This window comes from Tiliqua scincoides, chromosome 5 (assembly GCF_035046505.1).
Source record: "Tiliqua scincoides isolate rTilSci1 chromosome 5, rTilSci1.hap2, whole genome shotgun sequence".
Classification (NCBI taxonomy): domain Eukaryota; kingdom Metazoa; phylum Chordata; class Lepidosauria; order Squamata; family Scincidae; genus Tiliqua; species Tiliqua scincoides.
In genome coordinates, this window is record NC_089825.1 from 18861410 (window position 1) to 18884989 (window position 23580).

Sequence of the window (23580 nt, forward strand, 5' to 3'; positions counted from 1 at the left end):
TGTAAGGCACGTTTGCAACTCTTACCATTGGCCCAGTGTCAGAGCTAGCCCAGCACCAGCCAGTGCTGGGCTGGCGCCAGTGGGAAGTCAGTGCTTCACCACTTGGCAGTTGCCCAGACCACCAAGTAGCAGAGGGAGGGAGGGTGTGGAGGGAGGTGGGGAGAGGGCAGGGGAGGGGCTTAGTGGGTAAGGGAGCCAGGTGGGAGGGGTGGGACTGGCAGAGCTCAGCTTCACTGGATCCAGAGCCCCATGTCAGGCCTCACCTCCAGACATGGAGGCTCTTGATTCGGTGCCAGTCCAAGGGCTGCCGCAGAATCGAGTAGCCCCATTGCAGGACTACTTTCCTTACCTGGGGTCTTGAGGAGCTGCCAGTGGCTGCCCAGTGCACTTAGGATACCACAGCAGCCATTTTGGTGCCAAGGCAGGTCCGGTGCTCAGGGCAGTTTAGGATTGGGCTGCCTGGCTACAATCCTATACACCAGTGTCTTCCAAGTTTGTTTCACTTGCGTACCCCTTGGCAACCCATTTCCATGTAGCCCCTCATATCAGCACAAAGTTTGTACAGGTGGGGCCTCGGTATCTGTGGAGATTCTGTTCTTGGACCTGCTGCAGTTACCAAAAACTGCAGATAAGCAAATCTGCAGTTTTCAGCCCCTTAAACCCTCCAAAGGTGACTGGAGCTATGCTCCGGTTGTCTATGGAGGGCTTTCTGAAGCCCACAGAGGCCACATGCATCTGCAGAAAAACATGGCTTCTGCAGGCTTCAGAATGCCTCCTAGAGGCAAAAAAAAAAAAATCTACTTCCAGTTTTGGAAGAAAACCAGAAGTGACGTTCTTATGCCTTTAAAAGGCATTCTGAGGACCCAAGGAAACTTCTCTTTCCTGCAGTGTTCCAAATGGCTGCTTCTTGCTTTCCTCTTCTATCATATAACAGGCTGCAAAAGAAGAGACAGGAGTTCTGCTCACTTTTAGTGGGTGGAAAGTGGATCAAGGTAGCTCCAATCTGCAGCAGACTGGTGGCAGCGGCAGACTGAGGGTACAGAAGTCCTTTCTCCCTTGTAAACCACACTGATGCAACTTGCATCACCTAGACTTCTGAATGGAATGCCTCTTCCCCTGCAACATAACGGGACCTACTGCTGAGCAAAATGGATTGCAGTGTAAATTTTGCAGCCTGGCTCTAGGTGAATATATACAACTGTCTTATATGGAATTGGCCCGTTTAGCCCAGTGTTGTCTACACTGACTAGCAAGAGCTTGACAAGATCTCAAGAAAGGGGCTTCTAGTCCTAATTCTTGAGATCCGTTCTAACTGGAAATGCTGAATTGATCTTAGGACCTTCCTCTTGTGCGTCAGTAAAATGTGAGAGGGTAAGTTAGAACTGTGATGAATTCTAATGTCATGATTGTTTGTAACTACAACTTGTTTGTATGAAAGAAAACAAACTGAACCACTTAAAGTAAGAAAATAAAGAAATAGTTATAAAATTTAATAACTCTTCTTGTTCCCTCTAGCTACGCTTCCCATTGACAATATTCAAGAAAATTACGTTCGAGAAGTACAAAACTCCATTTTTTCCGTTGTCTATCCTACTCCTTTAAAATCCAGAGTCCTTCTTGTAGCTGTTTCAAAGGTTAGTCTTTATTGTACCCGGTGGCGTAGCTGGAGGAGGGGTGGAGCAGCCAGTCTGGGGGGAGGGTCAGCGGGGCGGGCAGGTGGCCCCTCCCTTTGGAGCCATCCCCTGTGGGGGAAGCAAAACCGAGCCATACAGCTCCATACAGGGAGGGGCTGCTTGCCTGCCCCGCTGAGCCTCCCCGCTGGACTGGCTGCTCTGCCCCCCTCCAGCTACGCCACTGATTGTACCATATAGTGTTTCTGCTTTATGTAACTTAAATAATTTTTTTGGATCTTGTTTGTAGAGTGTTAAGAATCTGAGCATGCAAAAAAAATGATTTGAATTATTATTTTGCAGCCCACTTTGCAAGGGGTGTTTGAGGCTTCCTTACTCAACATTCAGCTTCCTTTCAAGGATCACTACTAGCACATATGTAGAGATCCCTAAAGATTTCAAAGTCTTTTCACATGCAGAGTTTTTAGTTAGATGTGCTTGTTGTTGCTAGAGAAAATGCTGGTGGTGTAACATTGACTGTAACTGGCTTCAAAACTGAGTAAGGGGGGGTAAGGGCCCAGAAGCACGGACGCGAGGGTTAGGTGAACTGTTCATGTCCCTTTGGCAGCAGTTGTGACCAAAACATCAAATGAGATTCTAGAGGCATGTGCATCTTCTTTCTTGGGTTTGTGGCTTATTTGTGTACAAGGCACATTACAATTCTCATCTCATTAATTAACACAACAAGAAAAGGATAGCAAACAATTCTAAGACCACTGCATGGGTTTCAGGCTTTTCAAGTCTTGTCTCCATGTGCCCCTAACCAGTACTGAGGATTTGCAGAGGGGGCACTCAGCTCCTCACAGAGTCACAGACCCCTCAGAGTAATTAGGCCTGCATTCCCTTACCCACTTACTTAGGAGTAAGTTGTTGTTGTTATTTTATTAAGAATATTTATATACCACTTTTCAGCAGGAGTAGCTCACAAAGCAAGGAGTAGTTCCCCAAAAGTAGATCACATAGGCCCAAATCCTAACAAACTTTCCAGCACTGGCATTGCTGTGCCAGTGGGACGTGTGGTGCATCCTGCAGTTGGGGGGCACTCACGGAGGCCTCCTCAAAGTAAGGGAATGTTTGTTCCCTTACCTTGGAGCTGCATTACCCTTATGTTGGTGCTGGGAAATGGCTTAGGATTGCGCCCATAGCAAAATAAATCAATTAATGGTTTGTTGAACCTGTTGATTCCAGTGGTGCTGATGGTACCAACGAACCCAATGATACGTTTCATTGACCGAATTATACTTTCTTCTAAGTAAACATGCGTAGAATTGCACTGTTTGCATAGCATCTAACAGGTAACCTTTGTTGATGTGTGGAGGGAAGAACGTTGACAGACAGCATCATCTATCACTTGTGCTGTTTTGGTGTCAGTGAGTTCAGTGAAAATTAACTAAGGTAAGTTTTCTTATGTAAGTTGGCAGACAGCCTCATGTATCACTTGTGCTGGGTTAATGTCAGTGAGTTCAGTGAAAATTAACAGGTGGCCCAGTCCTAACTAGCACTGGTGCATTGGGTTCACATGGCCTCTGCAGTATCCAGCTCTAGTTGGGAGCCAACTGGTGCTGTACTTGGGTTAAGTGGCTGTTATTCCCCTGACCCTGAGTAATGCCCCAGCCTGTCCTATGGGACTACCTGGAGCCCCGTGTAAGGCTGTCAGGCCCGGGAGGGAGGATAGGATACAGCAGAGGAGTTTTCCGCCAATCTCACCCCTCCCGGGCCTGCTCTGCCACTTGTTTCACCCTCCCTCTCTCAGAAATGCCCCATCCCTTGCTGCCAAACATACCTCCGCCAGTGGTTAAGGGCTCCGATCCAGTGCTGGTGGGCCAGTGAAGGCCACCCTGCCGGTGCTACTTGTTCACAAGTTGTCGTTTAGCATTTTACAGTGCATTTACAACAGTTCACACCAGCATAGAGGCTGATGCGCCAGCACTCCTGCCACTTAGAATTGCTCTGTGTCTTTGTGTTTCTACCCAAGAGCTTTGTGGGACTTAACAGAAAAATGAGCAATAATTTCTATTTTATTTCTCCTCCACCCTCCTTCAGGAAGTTCTGGAAGACATTTTGGACCTTGATTTTTCTGTCTCAGAGACAGAAGAATTTCTACATCTTGTCAGTGGCACAAAAATACTCTTGGAATCTCTTCCTCTGGCCCACAGATACGGGGGCCATCAGGTCAGTAATAAGGCTTCCTTTCCTACATCATGGTGACAATATTAATATGTCATGAACTTTTCTGTTTAAAAATAATAAAAAGGACTTTGTATCATCAGCTAAATTGTATTGTTTGTGTGTTCCAGCCTTAAGAAGGGCAGACCATAAGGCATTGTTTTGTTCATACCAGTGTACAGTAGTCCAATAAAACACAGTTTCCCTTAGCAGCTTCTAAGGGAACTCCTCTCCATTCTTTGCACTGGTCATTCACAGTTTAGATATGTATAGAATTGGTAGAACAACAGAGATGCTGAAATCTAGAGAGAAAAAGAACTTCAAGAAATGAATTGGGTCCTTTTCATTTTCAATTTCATTTTGTCTTCCCTCTCCTCTCGAAGGCAACTGTCAGCGTTACATTATCTTTAATGTGGGATGGCCTACACCCAGGTTGTGAGTTCTAAGAACATGTCAGGCTCTGATTCCTTATCAACAGTAATAAGTTCATCCCATGACATGCAGTTTCTCTGCTGATCATGTCCTTTCCCCTCTGCAACCTGACCTGTTTTTGCAGTGCTTTGGATGACATGAGGAAGTGATAAGGCAGTTTCATCTGCATATTATTCAGGGTCAGTGGTTTAGGACATAGCTCACGATGTGTGAGAAATCTTTGGCTTTCAGTAAAGTGCATCTATTAAACTTCTGTGCAAGTTTCTGTGCAAGTTAAATTTCTGTGCATAAAGTTTGCCTTTATGAAAAGAAAGAAAGGGAAAAAAGAACAAGTTGCGATCCCTCATGGCTCTGCCGGAAATTGAAAGCTCATACCAATATCTTCTAAAAAAGTTGAGGCTGAAAGCAACTACTATCAAAGGTGAAAGATTAAGGGCACAATCCAAACCTGCGCTGGAGCAGGCAAGCCAGGAGGCTTGTGCTGCATCTAACGCGGGTTTGCAGCGAGCAGCGGCTCAGCCAGGGGCAAGGGGAAGCTCTTCCCCTTAGCCCTGGGTAAGGGCTGCACGCCCCTATGGGTCTCCTCAGACCTGCGCCACCTCCAAAGGCAGCGCAAGTCAGAGGAGAGCGGAGCGGCTAGAAGCCGCTCTGCTCACCCCAGGGACGGGGGTTAGGATCTGGCATAACCGCTGGGTCCCAGCCCTCTCCCCACCCAGTAATGCCCCCTCCCCACGCCCCCCCACACCTACCTTTGCCGTTTATGTCTGCGTGCTTGCGCCAACATGAGCAGCGGCGCGGGAGCTGCGGCAGAGGCTTCTGCCTCCCTCCGTGTGTCAGTGCATCTGAATGCTCCAACGCGGCTCCCACTCACAGAGGCGCAAACATGCTTTACGGCACATTTGCGACCCTCCAGGGCCACCTATGCCGGCATAACTGCCAGTTAGGATTGCGCCCTAAGGCTGCAATCTTATCCATACTTTCCTGAGAGGTTTATACCTGAGCAGTCATGCATAGGCTTGCACCATTAGTCAAATTGTATGGCCTGTCCCTTGCCCCTCCATGTGAAAATGAGCTCTGCTTTCCTGCCACTGTTTCATGAATTTCTTCTCTTGTTTTCTATCGTTCCCATCAGTATCCCAAACTATTGCTACCTCTGTTCAACCTGCTTACAGAAAACTTGGAGAATTAGGTTTTCTAACATAGGGTCTCACTGAACTAACTCCATTTTCACCAATTTGAGGAATGATTTCACAGTTCTATGTGTGATGTAAATAATAGAGAATAATAATGGTGTGTGTGTGTTTTTTTTTCCCCTTTTGTTGTTAGTTTGGTAGCTGGGCAGGTCAGCTTGGTGATGGGAGAGCTCACCTGATTGGCGTTTACACAAACAGGTAGTGCTTTTTTAAGGTTTAAAATAATCTAAATGATTTACTACCATTCAGCAGTGTGGGACTGATACAAATATCTCTGAAAGGGCATTTAATAACAACAATCTGCATGCCCTGACGGGTGGAAGGAAGAAGGTGTGCCCAGACCAGAGGGAGCACACAACACTGGCTCCTGTAGAGACTAGTACTAGTCTAAGAGTTTTATTATTTTATTATGGTATTGTGCTTCTTACAAATTGTAAGCTGCCTTGGGGGCCTCTTCAGAGGTAGAAAGGCAGGATGTACATACATTTGAAAAGTTCAGAGTGTTCCATTCACCTTGTTTTTGTCATCCTGCCAGGTGCACACGCACTCACTGACAGACAAATAGACTCTATCCCTGGATTTGGTCCAGAGAGTTCCCAACTCATACTCTACACCAGTTCTCCAAAGTTCTAATGCTTACATTGTTTTTGCAGGTTTGGTGATAGATGGGAGCTGCAGCTTAAAGGTTCAGGAAGGACACCATACTCTAGGTTTGTCCCATCTTTGGTGCATTATTCTGGGTTCTGTCCTTGTGACTCTTGACTTGGTTCCTGTTGTACATCAAAAGCTTTCATTTCAGTGACTCATCCCTTCAAAAACAATCATCCAGAAAGGCAATCTGAGTTTACAGAATAATCTGTCACAAATAACACTTCTTTTCTCCCTTAAATTTTTACCTTCCACTGTAGCTTATGGTTCATTTCTTGAGCCTTCAGAAGCTACAGAAGGTTGCTGTAAATTTTGACAGCCACTGCTTAGCATAAGAGGCTTTTTTAGGAAGACAAGATAAATTAAGGAGGGCAGGTCAATAGTAGGTATTCATCAGGGAGGGCCTTGGAGTATACTGCTGGAGGCTCTATATCTCTGACTATGAATTGCTAGAAGCTAAACTCTTACTGATATTTTGGAGTGCTACTGCTCAAGCTTATGCATGTTTACTCAGAAGAAAGACCCTTTGTGTCCATTGGAACTTAGGGCCCAATCCTAAACAGTGCGTGTCGGCTTACCCCCAGCGAATACTGTTGCAAACATGCCGTAAGGCACATCTGCAGCCCTCAGCGCTGGCTGGCGCTGGGCTAGTACTGGTGGACCACTGCTGTTCCGCCAGTCCACAGTCGCCCGAATTACCAGGTGGTAGAGAGGTAGGAGGGGGCGTGGGGGGAGGTGGGAGGGAGGTGGGACCATTGGAGCTCTGCTCCTCCACATCCAGAGCTTAGCTTCCGAGATCGGATGAGATTGGGCATGTGCAGGGTAACAGTACATGCAGAGAAATCTGTCATTCCTGGCCCCCACTAGGATTGTTCCCTAACACTGCCTGTTGACATATCAAAATGTTCTTGAGAATGATCTGAGTGCTCTAAGCATGTACATACTGACGAAAGCTTTTAGACTCCTCTGATGTCAGTTAATACCCTTCAGAAAGAAACTTTGCAATGTTCCTTACAGCATGTAATATTTTATCTGCAGAGTTTAGAAAATTTAGGATATGCTACATTATTTGATTTGTTATCCCATTATGATGTCACAAATATAGATCAAACTTAGAAAAAGTGACTTTTTTTTCTTGCAAATAATGAGTTCAGCTTGAAAGTGGCCACATCTGCCTTGCCTTTGGTCAAGACAAGGAAGAACGTTATGGACTCACATGTATTTGACTTTTTTTACATCCTTGGACTGTGATCCCATCGTCTTAATTGTAGATATTACTGTGTTCTCCCTCCTAATGTAATCTTCTGTGAACCTTTTTTGGCTGAAGGATGAAACGAATACATTGGTATTCCACTGAACAGTGGTTAGAAATAAACGTCAAGTTTTCTTTCTCTAATCTGCAGAAACACATGAATTGTTTCTCTTCTTTTCTTAGGAATGGGGATGGGAGAGCTGTGCTTCACTCTTCTGTTCGAGAGTTCTTGGGGAGCGAGGCCATGCATTTCCTTGGAATTCCTACAAGCAGGGCAGCAAGGTCCATGTTTGTTCTTTCTTTCCTGTGATCTTCATCAAGGCTGTGATCTTCAGCCTGTACAACAGCACTGAAGTCCACAGGGGAAGACTTCATAAGTACTTTTACAGTTTCCAATCCTGTGTTTTCTCATCATAATGAAATCAGGGCTGGACAGGTATTTGCAGGGGAGATAGAAGTGATGGTTTTAACTTTTTCTCCACCTGTCAGTCAATCTCTGTTAATGTTCTCCCCAGCCATTTCTTCCCCTACCCACAGCTGGGCTCTGAGGCTGGACATAAGCCTTACTGAGGGGGAAAAAGCCTCTAGGAGTTGAGATTTCCAAGGAATAATTTGTGGATACAGGAAGGGTGAAGCACCTTCTCCTTCTGCTTGTCACTTGATTCTGAGAAGTATCTCTGCCCAACCCTGCTGTACTTGTATTATGAAATCAAACATGCAGTTTGGAAACGTGCACTTATCATTGTGACACATAGTTCTGCCTTTGAAGTTGCAGCGATGTTTCAGTCTTTGTAAACACAGTGCCAATGATGGTTGCATAAATGCTTTTATTATCTGGTAGGTGTAGTGTCCAGTGTAGGTGTAGTGTCCAGTGTTCTGATGGGGTGCACCCTTTGTCCCCCTCATTCATTAACTGCCATTCCATTTTATTGCAATGAATATATATTCCCCCCCAAGTTTCCCCCCCCTAAAGTTGTGGGTTCAGAAAGAATGGCAAACAGCAATATAAAAGCATATAGCTTTATAACAGCATATAGTGCTGCCCTGCAATTCTCCTATTACACCAGTCTGTGTTACGGGATACCATGCTACTGATGAAATGTCAATGTCTGCAATTGTTTGCGGAACAGTTAAAATGCAGCAGAGATTTTCTGTGTGATAATGCAGAATAGCCCTTTCTTGTTCTGGTTTTTCTTTCCACCAAGAGTCTGTATAACTTTCCACAGCCATAATGAGAAAACATTTGCTCTGCCGGAGTGAACCCTTGGCAAATGACATATCTGGCTGGGCAGCCTGGTTTCATTGCTTTAACAAAAGGTCTCACAAGCTCAGTGAATGATGCAAAAAAACCATAAGATTGTCTGGATCAGCATGAAAGCTTTAGTTGGTATAATGGCTTTACTTGGTTGCTGCTGTTACATGTTGTTCAGTTCAAAGTCAGTATTCAGCATTAATTTTCTGTACCAGTTCTGCTGAGTTCTGCTGTTTAGTATGTTGTGTTTGAAGCCTTTGTCATACTGAAATTGGGGACGGGGGTGGGTCTGGGTGCTGTATTCTAGAAAGCTTTCCAGACTCCTTTTCATAAATATTTAACTCAAAAAACACCAGCTGATAGCTCGATGGTTGCCAATGGGAAGCCATTGTATCCCAACTGTTCCAGTTCATTGACAGAAGTTCTTGCTGAGTCTTGGCAGAAGAGCATGTAGTTTATCCAGGAATGCCCTGTAGGTGGGCTCACTCCATTAGCTCTGTGTGCATGTGTTCCCAATAGGACGCTTGAGTCATGGAGTGATGAGCCGATGAGAAAAAATATTTTCATCTGGTACCTTCAATCACATAGCCTGGGTTTCTGGAATGGCGTGCAGAAAATTAGCTTTATGCAGCAGTACACAGGGGCATTAGTTGATAAATATTCATGATACATTTTAAGCACGTCATACCTGGAACAAAGAATATTTATTTTCACCCAAAAAGAGGCCACAATTAGCCTAAACCCTACCAGGAAGTGGTATATTTATCTGAATGATTAGAAAGAGGGCTTTGGTATTTACAGAATCATGCTGATATGGGTTCTTTGTGAGACTTAGGACCATTTCATTTGTGAGAGTTGTCTGCTTGGTTTTCCTACTCAGTATCTCCTCTGTATACATTTGTAAGGAAAAGAAAACCTCAGTGTAAACTGGTCTGCACTTAGAGCCACAACCACACACACACACACACACATTCATATGACTAAAATATAATTTTAATATATTTAGATTAAATAGCACCTTTTTAAAAGATTCCAGGTTATCTCTTGATGCAGTATCAAGATACCTGTTGCATGTTATCAGTTTCTGGTTTTATATGTTTTGTTCTCTGGTGACTTTCTTACAAGTACTGTTCTAGTCTTTTATAAGAATACAAGGAAAAACCCAGCTAGATCAGGCCAAAGGCCCATCAGTCTCCTTTGGGAAGACCACATGCAGAAGAAAAATACATACTTCTTTCCCATCATTGCTAGCTCACAACTGGTATTCAGAGGCATGCTGCTGTTGAACCTGGAGACAGCACCTAGCTATCATGATACCGTTAATAGATCCAGGGGCAGTGCAACCCAAGATGCCTTCTAGTGGCACTCTGGGTCCGTTGCTGCCACCTCTGCACACACACACAAAGGCCCTTATCTTGACCCTGGTGCAGTTTCTTCAAACATGGGAGTGCAGAACTTCCGTGTACAAGGACTTGTGACTTGTCCCTGAGTTTGTAAGTACCCAATATGGTGAGGGAGTCGGCTTGTCTGTGTTTGACTGTCCATATTCTCTTTCATTCTTTGTCAATGCAGTTATGAATCAACTTTGTGGTACGCTGCACTGACAAAGCTTTGAACTCTTTCATGCTAACTGCTCAATTTCTCTTCTTGCACAGTTTGGTTGTAAGTGATGATGACGTATGGCGAGATCGGTTCTACAATGGGAATATTAAGAAAGAAAGAGGTAATTGTCTGCTGCATTTCAAATTATTATTTGGTAACACTGTGGTTGTCCCAGTTAATCTTTTTTTTAAATTATGCACAAATATTGTGCTTCTTGTTTCTATAATGTAACTATCATGAATCAAAAATCATGATTTTACCACTGGGTGCTGTTGGCTTTACTGGAGTTAAGTTGGTGTTTAATTTAACAATTGTGCCTGAGGCCACAAGAGCAGTTCCGCTTATTTACTTACTCGTTTTGCATCCTGTTCTTCTCCCTGAAGGACACCCAAAGCCAGAGCCATAAAATTATCAAGCTTAAAATAATTCATAAGTATAACACTGAAGCCCAAATACTAACCAACTTTCCAGCACTGACATAGCTGTGCCAGTGGGGTTTGTGCTGCATCCTGCAGTTGGGTGGCAGTCATGGAGGCCTCCTCAAGGTAAGGGAAAGTTTGTTAGGATTGCATCCTGGAACATCCTTAAAACACCTTAAAAAAAAACACATACCAGCAGCAGTCACCTCTTAATAAAAAAGGGCAAACCCTATAAAAAATCCCCATAAAAACCCACAGACAGTCCAGTATTAAAACAACCATAAACTCAGAAGGCTAGTCTGAAGAGAAATGTCTTTAGATCCCAACAGAAAGCCTCTAAGGAGGGAGCGGTTCATACACTGAAAGGGACAGAGTGCCATAACGTTGGTGCCACTACTGAGAAAGCCCTATTTCTTGTCACTGCCCCCCCACCTCCATTGGTGACAACACCTGTTTCTGATGACCAGAGAGGACAAGCCAGAGTATACAGAAGAAGGTGGTCTCCCAAATACCCTGGGTCCAAGCGGTATAGGGTTTTAAAGGTCAAAACCTTCAAGGTTTTGGGCCCGGAAATTAATTGGTAGCAAGCAGATGAACTAGAACAGATTAAAGTTACATTTTGTACATTTTCTCTGCTTTTGGGCAGCCAAGACACTGCAATCTTCTGTATTTTAAATGAAATTCTAATCAGAGTTTGAAAGCTAGAACTGGGTGTGGTCTTGACTGTCATCCAGAATTTGAGCCAGCTGTAGGCTTGCACTGTTGTCCAGCCTTTGTAACAAATGGTGCTTTTCAGCTTGCATTTTTGTTCCTTTTTTTTCTGAAGTGCTTTAAACTGTTCATCTCTATGTCATATATTTTGTTTCAGGGATTCTTTTTATTGTTAATTCCCTATATTTATTACCCTAGCAAATCTTCAGATGCAAAAATGGGGAGCTAAATAATTTGCTTTCTTTGGGCAATGCAAAAACACTGCTCAAACGTTTGGTCGTTGGAATAGAATTGGCGTATTACTTGAACTGTGCCCATCATTGCCATTGCCTTGGGCACCCATGTAAGTGGGGGAAAAGACAGGATATAAGTTTATTAAATAAATAACTGCAGAAGTTTTCCTCTTTGCAAGGCCCTCCTATTCCCATCAATGAAGAGAACACATCTGTCTGTACATTTGATTGCATGCAAACATCGGCTTCCTTCCAAATGAATGAAATGTGTAAGTGGAGGAGGTCCATATACACACTGAAATGTATTTTTATTAATGTTTGTGTATATTTGTGTTTCAGGCGCAATAGTCCTTCGTATTGCCAAATCATGGTTTCGAGTAGGATCGTTAGAAATTTTAGCTTTTTCTGGAGAACTGGAGTTATTACGGTTAGTATTTGTCTTCATTACTCTAAATCTGTTCTTATATCCAGACTATATTATGTAATAGCCAGGACCCAAAGGCCAACTGCATCTAGGGCTTTTTTTCAACCCTTCCTTTCTTACCACCAACTCCACATCCAGCCGCTCCTGAAAGTCATGGAGCTCTTTGGGTTGGCATTCTAGGAAGCACAGGGGACAATACCAAAAGGGAAGGTCAGCAACACTCGTTTCTATGTGCATGGCTATGTGTGGCAGTGTTTTGTTCATTTGGATTCTGGCCACTTTAAATAAGGGAAAAAGAATTGAAACTTTACATACCAGTCCTGTGGAAAATATGTCAACATTCCTAGGCATCAACATGCTGGATGAATTTGTCACCCTGAAGTTTAGGGGTATCGCTAACCTGCTTTTTTCCCCCCTAATGATGGCCTTGTACATTGAGTTGCTTCCTTTTCTCAAAATCAATCATGTATTTACTGTAAAAAAAAAATGAGAGGGAGTAGTTTTCCTTCAGAAAGGACCATTATATATGCTTTATGTAATGCTTACCATGAGTTGCCTTTGAGCTGAGCATTTGCATGATTAGTTCAACAGACTTAGGACAGGTCTGAATTTCATTGTCTTTTACTATTATGTTTATAAGGCAACATATTTTCCTTTGGAGCACAGTGAATTGAAAAGAATACAAATAAAATTCTCCATTGTTTGAAACTTAAACCATTTTCTTAAATGATGCAGGACTACAAGTGCTCCAGATTCTTTTACAGCAACTGAAATCACTGATATTGTCAGCTTACCTAATGACTCATTACTAATGAGCTACAAAAGGGCTTGTGCTCATCCAGTGAGATTTCTGTTTTTCCTTTCAACAACTCAGGCCCACATTTTCCCTCAGTTTCAAAACTCCTTTGCCATGTGGCACTTAAAAAACAACAACACAAGACCTTGAACATTTGTGAGAATGCAGAACTGATTAAGCCACAAGTTCTCAAACTGGAGCGTCACGACGCCCCAGCCTGAGAAGGTCTGCCTTTGTTCCTTTAAGGGGTGTGGGAAGGGAAAGGCAGCAGCACAATGTCCAGGACTGTGCCACTGCCAGGGCTGATAGGGGGTGATTTTTCCATTTACCTGAGCCAGCTCCTGCCTCTTGGGAGTGTGAGGAGCCCTGAAGAAGCCTCTGCAGGACCCCCCAAGCCTCTAAACATTTTTAAAAAAATGAAACCCACTTCCTTTTTTTCGAATCGAAAATGGGAAGTGGGTTCTGACTTTTTGTACTTTTTTAGAGGCTTTAGGAGCCCTGCAGAAGCATCTGCAGGGCTCCGCGCAACCCGAGGAGGCAGGAGCTGGCTCAAGTAAATGAAAATCATCCTTGATCAGCCCTGGCAGTGGCGTGATCCTGGGGATCAGGCTGCTACCTTTGCCCTGCCCCTGCAACACATACCTCAGATCTTAAACTTCAAGGAGTTTGAGAACCAAGAGGTTAAGCTGTTGTCTGGATCCTGACCACTAATATGTTAGGCAAATGTATGTGGATAATTAGCATTTATATGTGAATGCAAATGTAAAACTTTGGAAATGTTAAATTCACAAGACCCAGCATCACATTTTTCATATGCAAACCCATGGGGGGGGGGGGAAGTTAAAATATTTCAGTGCTAACAATTGTCAGCACCTAGGCTACCTTGGCCATCTACGAACTTTCAGCTCCAATAATTGTATGTATAAGTATAGATGTAAGCAGTGTTATCTGTTTCATTGCTCCCTATCCCTTTGCTCTCATTGGATATTATCCATCTAAATGGTAGCGTATGTTTGAGGAGACTTACAGGTGGCCCCAGGGCTTGCCAGGAGTACATACCAACCAGGGGCGGGTGGGGAGCAGGGCTGGGATCTGGCAGTTATGCCGGATCCCAACCCCCATTCATGGGGAGTTCGGAGCGGCTTCAAGCCACTCTGCTCTCCTTGGACTTGTGCCACCTCAGGAGGTGGCACAAGTCCAAGGAGACCCATAGGGACAAGGGTACCTTACCTGGAGGTAACAGGAAAAGTTTCCCCTTGCCTCTGGCTGAGCTGCTTTGGGCTCCTATCCTGCACTGGATACAGCGCAAGGCTCTTGGCTGCACTGTTCAAGCACAGGGTAGGATTGCGCCCTAAGTGGGCCATCTGAATGATATATAACGTACTATGCAAAGAGCCATGTATGCTGAAGACTTGATACATATGTATAATTTGGCTGTGAAAACAGCAGTTCTTGAACAATGTAAGTTTCATGCCACTTAATTTAGCTTTTTTAAAAAAGCCATTATCTAAAAGAACATCTCTCAAGTTCCAGATACAGTCTTTGAATGAAATAGTCAGTTTACAGCCCAATCCTTTACATGTTTACTGAGAAGCAAATTCCATTATGTTCACTGGGCCTTACTCCCAGGTAAATATATATAAGATTGCAGCCTTAGTGTTTTGAAATAGACTTTAACAGAAAACTTTTAATTTTTTGTTCAGGACACTGCTGGATCTTGTCATCAGCGAACACTTTCCATCAATAAATGTGAATGACTCAAATAGATACCTGGTAAATTACAAAGCATCATGTTTCTGTAAACACTTTTTTTCAGTTCAAGCTGTTTGTACAGGCACAAGGTTACAGTTAAGAGAAAATTATTGTGTACATATTGTTCTGTGTGTCAAAGCTTCCTCTCCTTCCTTTGCTTCTTCCAGTTAAAAAGACCACACAGTGCTGTTTGTTTCTGCTGCTGTTTAGTGTACATTTAGCAACATATAAAGAACAAAAAGGGTTCACCACTTCTACCGAAAAAGTGGTGCTATCTTTGCTATCTTCAGGCCAGAGCTGAAGAAATGCAGGAGATCTGTGGTGAGGATCTCCTTTAAAAAAAATTACTAATTAACAGCACATGAACATGACTCCATTAAAGATCAGGGACACAGGAGAGGGGGTTAATCTCCTTCCCAAGCTGTAGGTAACTGCAGGAAAAACACAGGGACTACTACCAAATCATGTCTAGTTTGAGACTTAATTCAGAATGATAGTTTACAAATCATTGTTGTGAAGCCCTTTTTATGTACATGGTGATGTTATCCCAGTCACATTTTTGCTAAAAGATTTCATGGTGAAACTGTATTTGATTTCAGATATTTTTCTCTGAAGTAGTATCTGAAACTGCACATTTGATTGCCTTATGGATGTCAGTAGGCTTTGCTCACGGTAAGAAATATTTTTGATATTACATTTATTTGAGGTGAAGGATGTAAACTACTTGGATTCTGTTACAATTTAGTGGCTCTATAAATAGTACATAGTTTGTGTCTGTCCTCAAAGCCAGCAGGACATAATATGGTGAGCATATTTAGTGGGGAATCATAATAGCTGAAAACTGCCCAAAATATGGATTTCCCAAATTAACCTTGGATCAGGAAAATACATCTTAATAAGTGAATACACTTAGGCTGCAGGCCTATACTTGCTTACCTGGAAGTAAGCTTCCTTGAACATAATGGGACTTTCTTCCAAGTAAAAATATATAGGATTGCACTGTATGCTCATTATGTTGAAGAAATAATATAGCAAACTACTTATAACTACCTTTTAAAAAACTATACCAGTGTTTCTGAACACTGACAGTTACTTCCAGTGGTACTTCCAATAGGTGGACCATGCAAAGTGATACAGTGGGGGATAAATGTTGACAAACACTGCTCTGCTCTAAACACTTCTGTTAAGATACAGAAAATGTTTTAAGTAGAAAAGTGGAATAGTATCAGTTGTATTGCAAAATCTACACTGTTCATCAAACATAGATCTTGTAGGAAACATGGGATTTTACCATTGAAAAGGGCAACTTCCTATTGAGTTCCTTCCCTACCTCTTGTGTAACATTTAACTCCTGTGTTGATGTCATGATATACAGTAAGTCTTGAGAACTGCAACTTTAAGAGAAATGTCTTATAATGAAACCAGTTTTACCATAGGTCAATTGATATAATGTAAACAAGAATTAAGTTCCTACAGCACATTTCAGGTCACAAAAACATCACCAAACTTCCAAATAAAAACCAAAAGCACTTCTAGTATTAAATAGTGAAATAAATGTGAGCTTCCCAGGTCAGAAAAATCTCAGGCAGACATGGGGAGAATGTGCAAATCCACACAGAGAGTGGCCCCGGCAAAGAATCATTTTTTTTCTTAGCAACTTTAATGAAACGGCTTAACATAACATAAGAACAGCCCCACTGGATCAGGCCATAGGCCCATCTAGTCCAGCTTCCTGTATCTCACAGCGGCCCACCAAATGCCCCAGGGAGCACACCAGATAACAAGAGACCTCATCCTGGTGCCCTCCCTTGCATCTGGCATTCTGACATAACCCATTTCTAAAATCAGGAGGTTGCGCATACACATCATGGCTTGTACCCCATAATGGATTTTTCCTCCAGAAACTTGTCCAATCCCCTTTTAAAGGCGTCTAGGCTAGACGCCAGCACCACATCCTGTGGCAAGGAGTTCCACAGACCGACCACATGCTGAGTAAAGAAATATTTTCTTTTGTCTGTCCTAACCTGCCCAACACTCAATTTTAGTGGATGTCCCCTGGTTCTGGTATTATGTGAGAGTGTAAAGAGCATCTCCCTATCCACTCTGTCCATCCCCTGCATAATTTCGTATGTCTCAATCATGTCCCCCCTCAGGCGTCTCTTTTCTAGGCTGAAGAGGCCCAAACGCCGTAGCCTTTCCTCATAAGGAAGGTGCCCCAGCCCCGTAATCATCTTAGTCGCTCTCTTTTGAGAGAGCTCTCCATTTCCACTATGCCTTTTTTGAGATGCGGCGACCAGAACTGGACACAATACTCCAGGTGTGGCCTTACCATAGATTTGTACAATGGCATTATAATATTAGACTTATAACGAAACAACTTTAAATGAGGAGTTGCTGTATGTTTCCTAATTTTAGAATGCAGAGTATCTGATTTTTCCCAGTAAGCCACTTGTGCACTTTTTTGTTGAAAAGCATTTTACAAATATTGTTAATAATAATAATAATAATAATAATTCCATGGGCCTTGTATCTAGGTTCCATTTTAATATTTGCAGTTCTCTTCTAGCTTCCCTCCTTTATCAGTGCAAGTTGCATGAGGAGGAGAAAAGTCTTGCAGCAGTTTCACCAGACAGTGAAGAAAATCTCAGGATGTGCAAGCATGTAGGGTAGCATGACTACCCTCCCCCCCCCCCCCCCGCACAAAGTGAGATATTGAGGAAGGACCCTACCCAAGTAGAAGAGCACATACTTTGCATGTTGGGGGTTCTAGATCCCTGGAATTTCCAGGTAGGCAATTTCCTTGCCTACAACACTGGAGAACCACTGAAAGTTAGTGTAGAAAATACTGAACCACATAAACCAAGAATCTGATTCCGTATACGGCAATTTTCTATATTAGTGGCTGATATTAGTCTAAACAGCTTCTTGTTAGCTGTGGAAAAAGAGACTGAGGCTTCAATCCTAAGGAAGAGGTGTGCTTGCAGAATGCATATTCTGCTGGCGCACATGGTCTTCACACTCTCACAAAAGCGATGTAAAGCACTTTGAGACAGCGCAAAGGCCACACATGCTGGCAGGAAGGCCAGAGCCTTCTTACTTATGCCAGTGGGGAGAAGGATACTCACTGAAGCAGGTAAGACCAGGATGGGGAGAGGGTGATGGGGACAGGATCGGCAGCACTAGCACATGCCATATCTTATCCCCCTTCCCAGGCTTGATCTGCTAACACGGCTCAATGTGGACTTGTGCCAGTGGCATCATTGACCCATTGTCAAATATCCCCCTACCGTGAGGACACCTCCAGCAGTCAAAATTCCCCCGCGAGAGGCACTTAGACCATGCCAGCACTCCTGTGCCAGCACAGGGGAATTTCATTCGGATTGGGCTGTGAGTCTGATTTTGTCAGAAACCCATCAGACATTTCAGCACATTTTCCATTTATTGTTTGCATACTGACCCTCCTCCAAGGCAGTCAGGCTGGTGCGCAAAGGAATATGCTTTTATATTCACAGCAGTCCTGTGAGGTAGGTAAAGCTGAGCAGTACTGATTTACACTAGGCCACGCGGCAGCTTCCTCTCATGCATGACGCTGCTGTTTTGATGTCCCTTTTTTAAATCAGGTGTGTGTAATACAGATAACTTCAGCCTGTTGTCCATAACAATCGACTATGGCCCTTTTGGTTTTATGGACTCCTATGACCCAGGTGAGTATAGTCTTTGGGTGAATAAAAGATTGATATTTATTGGAGGTGAAATATTGAATTCTACATGAATTGTGCAGTTTAACAGCAACATACGTAGGCCTAGTTTGCATAGTTTACATGGTTGCTGGGTTTTACCCAAGTCTGAGCAGAAAAAAAATTGGCAGGATTGTAGTGATTCCTACAGATGGCCAGTAGCTATTGGAGTGTATTGAAGCCCCATCTTATTTTAGCAGTATATAAAATAGAAGGTGTGTGCTGACAATGAAAATGTAAACCTAAAGTACCAGCTTTGGTCAGAGCAACTTAGATCTGCTCATACTGGAGCCCTATAGTTGAACCTTCATAAGAAGTTGCATGCACACTCCAGTTTTTCCTTTGCAATTATAAACACTGAAACAGTAATTGAAATTGAAAGCTGGAATTCTCATGACACTAATTTCCATGTTAATTAGCACATTCCAGACTTGCATGGAATGCTTTTGGAAGCAAGGTATAAACACAGCCCTTCTATATGTTCATGTGTATACTTTATACTGTATGTACATGCACAACTATTATGTTAATCTTAGTGCTATAAGAATTGTAAATGGTTTTGTTAATTGTTCAAACCTTGCTAATGAAGGCTGGCTCCTAAAGCCACTAATGTGTAACTTTTAAAACTTTTAACTCTTTGGAATTCTGAGATATGTTACAGCAGCCTATTTTTTGTGCAAGAACATTAACTGAACATTGTATTTCGTGGAGGGAAAATATTAGTGGCTTAAATGTCTGAATTTATTTTGCATTTGAAATAACACACTGGCATTTGTAAACTTTTGTAAGCTAACAATGATTCTTCCCCTTGGCAAATATTAGACCTTGGGCTAATCCAGCATAAACAAATATCCTTGTGTTTAGCGAACTCGAGTAAAATATTTCAGTGCCTAAAGGATTTTGTTAGCTTGGATCAACATGAAAAATGAGCGTACTTAAATCTTTCAAAGTTGGTTGTTTATTCTGAATACTCTGTTGAACAAAAATATCATTTTGTTTCAGACTTTGTCCCAAACACGTCAGATGATGAAAGGCGGTATAAAATAGGAAACCAGGCAAATGTTGGAATGTTTAATCTGAACAAGCTGTTTCAGGCTCTAAACCCTTTATTGGATATCAGACAAAAGCAGCTGTAAGTAATCCTTAAAAATGTCTTCCACACTTAAAAGAGCTAGTGAGATGAGACATGTTTTAATGACCACATGTGCAGAAGAGAGGATGGCTCTTTGGAAGAATTTGGGGGGCGGGGGAGAGAATCAAGAGTGTTTTTAAGAGCAAGCACCTGGGCAAAAAAAGGAAGATGTTCTAGAAATTCATATTTAAGAGAAGCAAACATGGGTTGCCAAACATGACAGCCAAAAATGAGTCTAGGCCTAAGTATTTTTCATAAACTGGATTGAATCCTTGGTTTTGCAGTTATCAGCCAAAGTGGAAAGCAAAAATGGAAACATCAGCCAGATATATCCAGCAGGAGGTTTTCTAATGAAGTTTGTTCCAGCCATAGCTTTGAAACCCATGTAGAAAAGATGCCTTTGAGCACCAATATCTTCATATATTATGTTTTCATTTGCAGTGTCACATCAGTTTTCTTAAGAAAGAAAAACATTTTTAGTACTGTCACAAGCATGCCACTGTCTCAAGACAATTAACAGTCCCTTAAGTGTCTCCATGTCACACTTTTCTCTTATGCTTTAGGGCTCACCAGTTATGTTGTAGTGGCCACGCATTGAGGATTTAGGTGGAAAGTATAAAGTAATTGCTCTAGTGTTAGGCTTTTTTATCAGAAGGAGAAATGTCTCAGAGGAACTGAACTGTGGTCATGACAGTGGGCCAACTTAGGGCTAAATCCTATCCAATTTTCCAGTGCCAGTGCAGCTGTGCCAGTGGGGCATGTGCTGCATCCTGTGGTGTGGAGACGGTCACAGAGGCCTCCTCAAGGTATGGGAACATTTGTTCCCTTCCCTCAGGGCAGCATTATGGCTGCACTGGTGCTGGAAAGTTGGATAGGACTGGGCCCTTAGATGTAATTGGAAATCATGGTTCCCTGCTGTGTGAATAAGTCCTGGAAAGTTCCCTCCTTTCATTGCCTCCTTAGCTTTGTTGTGGGACCATGATGTTTTAATCCTTGTTTTCTTAAACCACAACTTCATGGCTCATGTGAAGCTAGAAACTGTGGTTTACTCTGGCTTCCAAACCAGGATATAAAACCAAGCTTTGGTCCCACATCTTGGTTTGGAACATCAGTTAAAATACAATTCTGGGCTTTACAGAAGCCACAGCATCATGGCTTAAAGAAACCAGGATTCCTGGCTGCCTGAGCAGAAGAGGTAAGTGAGGGAGGGAGAAGAGGTGCATAAACTTATGGCTGACCAAGGTGCATTATGGAGCAGGAAACCATCATTTCTGGTTATGTCTAAACCAAGCTATTGAGTCCTTTGGGTTTCTCTTATGCTCAGTATTGCCTCACTTAGTGAATAGATTACATCCTGAGGGTGATATGATTTAGTGTGCAATCCTGAACTTCCCCGGAAGTCGCAAAAATGCCGCCACCTCAGGAGTAGGGAGGCCAAATCTAGTGTTGTTGCGCTGAGTGTGATGAGATCGTACTGGCCGAGTCAGGCCACATGGGGGACTGAGGAGGACAGGGGGAAGGCAGAATCGGGGTGTTCTGGGGCAAGGGGGGGTGGGCGACAGGTGGGCCCATGGGTGGCCTGGGTCTGGGCAGGGAGTGGGGCAGGATCTGGCACTTAGGATGGATCCTAACGCCACTCCTGGGTGACCTGGTGCAGTGCTGGGCCGCTCAGATCTGCCAAGATCTGAGTAGTCACATTGGGGCTGCTGCTGCATTACCCGGGTTAAGGGGAATTAATTTCCATTGCCCCAGGCTGAGCCACAGCCAGCCCCAATGCTGGATACAGTGCAGGCCAGGCAGGATTTAAATAGGCCAGGCAGCCTGCCTGTTCCTGAACAGGTTAGGATTGGGCTGCCCAGCTAAAATAGAGAAGCAACATATATCCAGTGTTTTCTAAACTACACATGCTCAGTCTTGCAGTATATAAACATTTCATTGATTAAATAGCAGTGACAGCATCAGAAATGTGAAAGGAATCCATGATGTTGTTTGAAATTGATGTAAACAGAAAAAGCTTAATTTGGTTGGAAAGTCAGGGTTTTCTTCAGATTAACAATACAAACTTTCTGATTGGTTAAAAAGTGTTACAGAATAGCATACCAATCTGTGAATTTTGCGTACATCTTTTTCTTTCTTTTTTTTAATATAGCATTTCACGTCTTTTTCAAATAGGGCTTCTCAGATACTTGAGGGATACCCTGAGCAATATTATAAACAGTACGTAATTGTTTTGGCTCCTCTTTTAAACAAAGTATACACATTTTAAAATATGTCAAGATATTTCCAGTGTTGTCATATTAATACATTTATTTCATTCCTCTTAGTTTTACAGAGCTGTTCAAAGCAAAATTAGGCCTCTTGGGTGACAGTGAGGATGATGGCTATTTGATTGCATTCCTTTTAAAAGTGAGATTTCCCCCCCCCCCCTTTGGTTAAATGTTTGAACCACTGTCTGACCTGGTACCAAAAGGTTACACTGACAAAAATTGTTCTATGTTTATTAGCTCATGGAAGATACAAAAGCTGATTTTACAATGACTTTTCGGCAGCTTAGTGAGATTTCACAAGACCAGCTGAAGGAGCTCAGCATTCCTCAGGTATTGGTTCATTGCATTTACAAGTATGTGAATAGTTTTTAATCTTGTATTGATCACAGTGATATTAAAAGAAAATATTCATGATTAAGATTGAATTGTATATGTAGGATATGAAGAATTCAAAGTTGGGTCAGGTTTTTTTAAGTTTTGGAAGAAGAGCATGGCATTATTATTATTATTATTATTATTATTATTATTATTATTATTATTATTATTAGTAGTAGTAGTAGTAGTAGTAGTAGTAGTAGTAGAATAGCTGCCTGTTCCATTGTGGGTCTTCTTCAGTTTCTGTTTTCATGATGGGAAAGTATTCAGGAACTGGGTAGATTTCAAACATTGCCGGAGTATAGCACTTGCATTCTAGATTGGGTCTGAAAAGCTGTACATATTTCTGCCATTAGCAAGAATCAGGCAGTTCCTGTTTTTGTAAAACCCGATCTATGGCAGTTTTTTTTTTTTTTTTTACTGCAAAGGGTTCTTTTTAGACTGTTATGGACTGTTGGGGCACATTTTCCCGCAACACTTAATTTTCTGCACATCTACAGTGTGTGCAGATTCCAGTAGTTCTGGAATCAAGTCTGTGCCACCAAGGGAACGTGCCTTATCATCATGTCTCCATACAGCCTAGCAAGTTCACTGATATTTTGTTTGAAGGTATTTTGTTTTCATGCCTCAGTTGAGCGGTTGGAACGAATCTGCTGTAGATGGTATCATCTAAGAAGGAGCAATAATTCAGGGACAGAAAAGCAAGATGTAATATCTTTTGTTATTAAAACATGACCTTTTAAAACAACATAGTACTTTTTATAGAGAGACCAAACTTAAAAAAATAAACATAGCTACTACCTTTTCCTGAGCAAATAATTTGCTGATGGCAAGTTATGTTCCCTTGCAGACAGTTTTATTTCTTTCCAGAGAGAATCCGTGGCCAAAATCTAATTCTTTGTTGGCAATACAGCATTTGCTTCTGTCAAAAGCAGCATTTTTCCATTTCTATATCCCAGGACAATAGACTTGAATGCTTTCTTTTCACTTGTAGGCAGACTTTCCAAATTACTTCTGTTTTTCAGTTATCTTCCTCTGTTTTCTTCCATTTCTTATTCTGAGAAACTTTGTGATTGTGTTGTGACAGTTGGCTATAGATTCGAGTCCTGAGGTCATTGTATCAACACAAAGTTTCTGTCCCTAAGGAGCATGTGACTTCCTTTGTGTGTTCCTTTCTTGTTGTGTGATGTGATGGACTTGATTCATACTGGCCTGGTTGATATTGATTACTCCTATTTTAACGTTCCCGTTTGCAATCAGCAATCGGCCCCAAAGATTATGGGGATTTCATTGTCTTCTTTCTGGGCCTCAAAGGCCTGTTAGTTGCTGCTCTATCAATCTTAAGTAAAGGAGTTTTCATACATATGACATATTGCAATCCTAGAAAATGTGCTATAAGTTGGAAAGATGCCATTTGAGACTGATTAGGGACAATGATATAATGGGGGTTACATTCCTTCTGATACCAACTCAGATTAAAAATATGTCTCATTAACTACCAGTCACATATACAGTAATA

General features: G+C 42.5%; 1 protein-coding gene across 4 annotated transcripts in view; it reads left to right on the forward strand.

The window, feature by feature from the left end:
- LOC136652130 (protein adenylyltransferase SelO-like) overlaps nucleotides 1-23580 on the forward strand; it is a 61262-nt gene that overhangs the window by 32433 nt on the left and 5249 nt on the right. For 3 of the 4 annotated variants that reach the window (XR_010794559.1, XM_066629029.1, XM_066629031.1), the window contains exons 5-18: nucleotides 1516-1634; nucleotides 3714-3842; nucleotides 5595-5659; nucleotides 6115-6171; nucleotides 7545-7643; nucleotides 10269-10336; nucleotides 11918-12005; nucleotides 14502-14571; nucleotides 15150-15222; nucleotides 18171-18254; nucleotides 19290-19419; nucleotides 21592-21636; nucleotides 21744-21825; nucleotides 21924-22016. Coding sequence is in view for 3 of the 4 variants with exons in the window: in XM_066629029.1 (XP_066485126.1) it covers nucleotides 1516-1634; nucleotides 3714-3842; nucleotides 5595-5659; nucleotides 6115-6171; nucleotides 7545-7643; nucleotides 10269-10336; nucleotides 11918-12005; nucleotides 14502-14571; nucleotides 15150-15222; nucleotides 18171-18254; nucleotides 19290-19419; nucleotides 21592-21636; nucleotides 21744-21825; nucleotides 21924-22016 (1202 nt within the window). In the remaining variant the exon portion in view is untranslated. The remainder of the gene's footprint in view (nucleotides 1-1515; nucleotides 1635-3713; nucleotides 3843-5594; nucleotides 5660-6114; nucleotides 6172-7544; nucleotides 7644-10268; nucleotides 10337-11917; nucleotides 12006-14501; nucleotides 14572-15149; nucleotides 15223-18170; nucleotides 18255-19289; nucleotides 19420-21591; nucleotides 21637-21743; nucleotides 21826-21923; nucleotides 22017-23580) is intronic. The other variant, XM_066629030.1, reaches the window with a different exon arrangement.